Source organism: Parus major, chromosome 27, assembly GCF_001522545.3.
Source record: "Parus major isolate Abel chromosome 27, Parus_major1.1, whole genome shotgun sequence".
Classification (NCBI taxonomy): Eukaryota; Metazoa; Chordata; class Aves; order Passeriformes; family Paridae; genus Parus; species Parus major.
This window is the reverse complement of record NC_031796.1, coordinates 616,499-622,988: the sequence shown is the minus strand read 5'-3', so window position 1 is coordinate 622,988 and position 6,490 is coordinate 616,499. Positions and strand designations below refer to the sequence as shown.

The 6,490-nt window shown below is 44.5% G+C and overlaps 1 protein-coding gene across 1 annotated transcript; it reads right to left on the bottom strand.

Annotated features, from left to right (window-relative positions):
- Positions 1 to 2,211: 2,211 nt before the first annotated feature.
- Positions 2,212 to 4,512, bottom strand: HOXB5 (homeobox B5). Its single transcript, XM_015651287.3, has 2 exons — positions 3,626 to 4,512; positions 2,212 to 2,538 (listed from the first exon to the last, which is right to left on the bottom strand). The coding sequence occupies exons 1-2, from the start codon at positions 4,167 to 4,169 to the stop codon at positions 2,291 to 2,293; spliced, it is 792 nt and encodes a 263-aa protein (XP_015506773.1). The 5' UTR covers positions 4,170 to 4,512; the 3' UTR covers positions 2,212 to 2,290.
- Between the last annotated feature and the right edge of the window lie 1,978 nt (positions 4,513 to 6,490).

Genomic DNA, 6,490 nt, shown 5'->3' with positions numbered 1-6,490 from the left:
AAAAACCAAATATTACCAAAGGGGAAGGCGAACAAATGGTTTGGGACCTGACAGTCCCCTCCACATCCCTCTCAAAGTCACTTAAGAAGTCCCAAAACACGGGGAGAATTAACTTTGGTAAGTTCCGAGTTCCAACTTTACTCGCCGCGAGCAGAGCCCGAGCGCTGCTGGGCCGAGCTTTAGGCCGAGCTTTGCTGGGCTCCCAAGGCCGGCTTGGGCCGCTGCGGGAGGCTGTTAAAGCCGGGATTAAAGCGGCGCAAAGCCCGGCTTTAGCACGGAGATGTTTGATTTAAAACCCCGCTTTGCTAAGCTCGGCTCTGGGATCACCCCGAGCTCAGCTGGGCGCGGGCGGGGACGCGGGTTTGGTACCTCTGGTGTTTAAAATGTGATTTATTTCTATTTTTGATTGGGTTTTTTTGGTTGAGCATCCACTGGAAAAGAAAGGAAACCCCAAAAAAAGCGTCGGGAGCGGGGATGTCGCGACTCGGAGGACTCGGCTTTGCCCGGGGGTGTTTTTGGGGTGAATCCGGGAGGTTTTGGGGGTGCCGGAGAGCGGGGATTTGGCGTTGGCACGCGGGATTTGGGGATTTCGGGGGGATTTTGAGGAGATTTCGGGTGGATTTGGGGGCGTTTCTCCCTCCCTGGACCTTCCAGGCACCTCCCGGCGCTGCGGATTTTTGGGGGGGAGCAAAAAAAAAAAGCGACTGGGAGCCTTTGTGAGTTTTTGGGGGGGAAAAAACGTTTATTTGACTTCGAGTAAAGCTACAAACAAATACAAAAAAGCTTCTTGGCAAAGAACTACCAGGCTGCTAGACATGACAAATGCCATTTTTTACACAGAACACCGCATTCACTCTGCCCACTACCACCCGGCTATTACTCACGGCAGAAATATTTCTAATATTTACAAACATCAGAGCAACTCCAAAAAAAAATCTCCGGATTTTTTTTTTAATACATTTTCTTTTCTTTCTCTTTTTCTTTTTTTTTTTTTATTATTAATTGTTATTAGTTGTAGTGTTATTATTTTTTTTTTTTAATAGTGAAGTTCACCCACGTCTAAGAGAACGCCTCGGAATTAGGCTGGGATTAACAATCCTGGCCTGGAGTTTGGACTAAAACACAGACTGGACAATTTTAAGACAGAAAGATATAAGAGTTGTTTCTCTTTTTTTTTTTTTTTTTCCTCTTTTTATCATTTTCCTCTCTTTTTTTTCCTCTTTTTTTCCCACTTTTTTTCTATTTTTTTAATATTTTTAATTTTTTTAAGCCTTTTATTTATATTTTTTCTGCGATTCTAGTGCAGGAACCCGCGATTTTCGCTTGGGCAGAGCAGAACTCACCCAAGAGTAAACTCAAAAAAACAATAATAAAAATAAAAAAAAAGGGGTAGAGAAGGGGGGCAAAAAAAATTTAAAAAAAAAAAAAGAAAAAGAAAAGAAAATCCCAACAAATAAACAAAGAACCTGGATTTATAAATAAGTTATAACATTCAAAGGGCTCACAGAACACACGCCAGCTTTCCAGAAAGCACCAAGAGATCACGGACACACACATTTAGAAGAACAACGAGAGCAGGAGGAGCATCTGGAAATAAAATTTAATTAATTTCTTTGTCTTTAAAACAAACAAAAATAAACAACACAACCTCCAAAAGAGAACACGACACGAGCTCAGTCCTGGGGTAACCGACAGGAGCTGGGGGGGTTTTTTTTTGAAGGATAAAATCAACCACATGCCAAAAAAGAAGGTGCCTCACTGTACAGTACTCGGAAACTAAAATCTGCGGCCGTTTCTTTATTATTTATTCCATTTCTTTATTTATTCCATTCCTTTATTTATTTTATTCCTTTATTTCATTCCTTTATTTCATTCCTTTATTTCATTCCTTTATTTCATTCCTTTATTTCATTCCTTTATTTCATTTCTTTATTTCATTCCTTTATTTCATTCCTTTATTTCATTCCTTTATTTCTTTATTTCATTCCTTTATTTCATTTCTTTATTTCATTCCTTTATTTCTTTATTTCATTCCTTTATTTCATTCCTTTATTTTTTTATTTTATTTCATTATTCGCTCTTTTTTTTTCCTTTTTTTTTTTTCTTTTTTTTCCCGTTGTGGTTTGTTTCTTTTTTTTTTTTACATCCTTTTATTTTTTCCTCTCCCGTCTCCTCCTCTTCCTCTTCTTCTTCATCTTCTTTATTTATATATTTTTTATTTCCCCCTTTTTTTTTTTTTTTTTGTTTTTAAAATTATTATCATCATTTCCCGCTTCATTCCTGCCGGATTTTAGGGCTGAAACGCGCTGCCCGCCGAGGCCAAGCTCATACTTTTCAGTTTATTATCCTTCTTCCACTTCATCCGCCGGTTCTGGAACCAGATTTTGATCTGGCGCTCGGAGAGGCAGAGAGCGTGAGCGATCTCTATTCTCCTCCTGCGGGTGAGATATCTATTGAAGTGGAATTCCTTTTCCAACTCCAGGGTCTGGTAGCGAGTGTACGCTGTCCTCGCCCTCTTCCCGTCTGGTCCTGTCATGTCTGGATAACACGGACAACAGCGGGGTTTGCGTTTGCTCTCTCTGCTCACGTTTATTTCCGTTTTTTTCTGATTTATTGTTATTATTATTTTGAATTTTTGAAGTATTTTTCGCCCCCCCCTCCTTTTTTTTTTTTTTTCCTTTTTTTTTTTTTTTTTAAATATTGGAAAGCAGCGATTTCCCCCCAAATAACAGCACCCCCCCCACACTTTTCCTCTCCTTTTTCTCCCCTCTCCTCCCCCCTCTCCTCCCTCCAGCCCCGACATTCCCGACTCGATATCCATAATTTAACTGCGGGAGCGAGCTCTGGGAATCTCTGCCCTGATTCTTTATTTATTATTATTTTTTTTTTTTTATTTGTGGCTGTTCCCGAGGCTCCTGGAGGGTTTAATCTCGGTTTTAGCAGAAAAGCGGGAATTGAGCGGAGAGGGGATGGGGGTGGCTTTTCCTCCCCGGGAATCTCCTGGCGATTATTCCCTTTTTTTTTGTTGTTTTTTTTTGGAGGGGGGGGACACAGATTGTCAGGAATAAACCCAGAAAATCCGAGCAGGACTGGGCTGCCAGCCCCATCTGTGCCTATAATTCCATTTTAATGCTCAATTCTTCCCTTTCCACCCTCCCCACTCCCAGGAACAACCCCCTGGCCTCGCTTTTTTTTAAAATTACCTTTCCCCCACCACCCGCGAGGGGCTCGGAGCTTCCAAAAAAGCGCCGAGGGGAGCGAAACCGAAATAAAACCCTCCAGAAACGCAGATTAAACCTCCCCCCCTCCTCTACACCCCCTTTTCCAGAGGCAGCTTTAGGGCCAGAAATACAAAAGCAATAAATAGCTGCGATCCTCATCAAAGCGCCTCGGCGGAATAAAAGGAAGGAGAGAAGAGAGGGGGGGAGGAAAGGAAAAAAAAATTTAATTTTTTTAGGGTTGGGGGGAGAGTAAAAAAGAAAGGAAAAGCGAGATAAAAAAAAAATAGAAACAGGAGAGGGGGAAAAAGAGGAGGAGGAGGAGGGGAGAATAAACAACGACAACGACGGGGGTGAAGAGGGGAGAGAGAGAGAGGAAAAAAAAAAAAGAAAAGAAGTAGCTGTACCATGGCTAATGTGAAGTTTCCTCATCCAAGGGAATATCTGAGGTGCCTGCCCTTCTGTCGCGGCCGCCGAGGTGGCGATGGGCTCTGCCTGCGCTCGGGGGATGCTGCCGCTTATTGGAGTGCCCTCGTCGGCTCCCGAGGACGCGCTGGTCTCGTCTAGTTCTGTGAAATTTGTGGTGCTGGCGGCAGCAGGAGCTTGCTCGGAGGGGGACGGGGCGGGTTTGCCTCCATGGCTCTCGCTGTTGGAGCAGGGCAGGGAGTCGGGAGAAGATAAGGAGCAGCTGGACGCCTGTCTAAACCTCTCCTGAGCTGGAGAAGGGAAACCGCGGGAGCCCTCGGCCACAGCCCCAAAGTGACTGGAGGAGGCTGAGCGGTTGATGCTAAGGTCCATCCCATTGTAGTTGTAGCCATAAGAGCTGGAATGCATGGTGCTTGAATCTCTGTAAGAACCGTTCATGGAACTGCCGGTCCCATAATTTAGTAACTGATAGTCGGGGCCATTTGGGTAGCGCCCTGAGAACGAGTTTACAAAGTAAGAGCTCATTTGGGTTATTTTGGAGGGCTTGATTTGTGGCTCGTGGTCGTTATAACCCCCGTGCTTGACGATTTATGATGTATTAATGAATTATAGCGATGCACTGTACTTCGTTTTTGCTATGTATGCGGCCAAATATGGGGGGAGGGTGGGGGGTGCGTTTAGGGCGTCACGTGCTTTTGTTGACCAGTCGTAAATTCTCACTGATGACCTCAAGAGGTAATTCATGCTCTATGGTTACAAATAATGACGAGCTCCGAGCCGCTTTTAGGCCCAAAGTCGCCCCCAAATCCGCCGCCGCCATCGCCCCCCGCCTGGGCGGAGCGCGCCACCTGCCGGCCGCGCCGGAGCACCGCAGCTTTTTGGGGAGACCCCCCCCCCAAAAAAAAAAATCCCATCCCCCACAAAACCCCCCCCTCTTCAAAAAAATAATAATAATCACCCCCTCTTTGCTCCGGTCCGCTTCGCTTTTCCCTTGAAAAGCAGAAAAAAACGAGAGAGTGAAAGCGCGGTGCGAAGCGAAGCTGCGGCCGGGAGGGCTCCGGGGTTCGAGGGGGTTTTATTTTTTGGGGGGAAAGTCTTTGGGTTTCTGGAGTTGGAAAAGCGGTGGAGAAGTTTGGGATGAGGTTTTGGGTGGCTGCGAGGCCTCTGTGGGTGGCTGGAGTCGGGAGTTGTGGGGTTTTTTTGGGTGGTTCCTCCGCGGGTGTTGTCGCCAGGAAAGTCTCGAGGTCCCCTCCGCTCGCACCTTCAGTTTGGACAGGGAGGATAAAAAAAAACACCCTGGAGGGGGAAAAATGGGTGGGAAAAAGGAAAAGCAGGCAAAATCCGGCGGCTGGGAAGGCTTGACAAGGTTGTTTCTTTAGGATGTTCCTGTTGCTGAGCTTTTCCACCTCCTCTTTGCGCCGTTTTCCCTTCCCAGTTCTCGACCTGCAAGGAATATTTGGGGAGCAAAATCTCCCTGAAAATGGGAAAAACGTTGGGAAAGAGCTGAGCTTTCCTTTTCTTTTATTCCTCTTTCCTTCTTCTTTTTCCTCTCGCTCCTTTTTTCCTTTTCTCTCCTTTTTTTTCCCTTTTTTTTTAACATTAATTTCAATTTATTTTTCTCTCCCCCCTCTCCCTTTCCGAGGCACTTTAGGAATTTTCTTGTGCTCGCCTGCAACTCGTTGGGAATTATGCGCCATATTGAAAGTGACATATAATTATAATAATTACGGGCAATGAAAAGCGTGGCAATAATAGTAAATGTCCTACAGCTGTGAAGCTTCTGCATGAATTGATTTTAAAAGTGACTGACATTAAAACCGGCTCGTGGCGTTTCCCACCGAGGGGTTTCCAGGCGCGAGATTATTTTTTTTATTCCTCCCCCTTCTCTTCTCAAATTCCCCAATCCGGCCCTAAATCCCCGCAGAGGATTTAAAAACAAACCAAAAAAAATTTAAAATTGGGGTTTTTTTTCTTCGTTCTGTTGGATCCTAAAGCCAAGGAAAAGTTGGGTGTTTGGGGAGGAATTTCTCGTGAGGAACTCGGAACTTCGTCCCATCCCCGAGCCAAGGAGCCGCTGGCAAAGAGAAAATCAAAATCCGCCCTTTCCAAAGAGCTTAATTCAGATTTCCCCCACTTTTTTCCTCCCTTTTATCCTGTTTTAAACAAACGCCGGAATTCCTGAAGCTGAGAGGTTTTTTTTTTCCGGGGTAAATTCATTGAAAATCTGAATTTTTAATATTTTTTTAATTTTTAAAAATAATTTTCTTTTTCCTGCTCCACATTTCTCTTTGATTTGGGGGCGCGGAGCGAGGGGAGCAGATGTTTGAAAGATGCTGGGCAAATGTTAGGTATCTCGGGTGGATAAATGAGAGCGGAGTTTTGCCCGTTTCCTTGATTTATTACGGAGATGGGACGGCGTTTCCTCATAACTCTTTGTTACTGTAACAATAAAAAATAAATAAAAGATAAAAAAAAAAAAAAACAGAGGAAAAAAAGAGCGGCGCTAATTCAGAAATGTCAGCCAGGAAATAACCAACAGCTTCCAGCGCAGATTGCAGCGGAATAAAAACCAAAATACAAGGGGGAAAATCAGATTTATCCGCCCCGATTCGCTTGTCCTGGCAGAGGAGGAGATGTTGTCGCCCAGGGGGGAGCGAAAATTTCATTTCCAGCGCTTCTCTCCTCAAAAATCCCCCGGAAAAACGGGAAAAATCCCCAAAAAAGCAGCGTTAATAATGACAGGGGAGGGGGTGAGCGGGTGGGATCGAAGAGTTGGATTTTATTAGAGAATTCCATGTTCATACCTAAGACAAACTCCAAACACAACACGTACAAAAAAAAAAAAA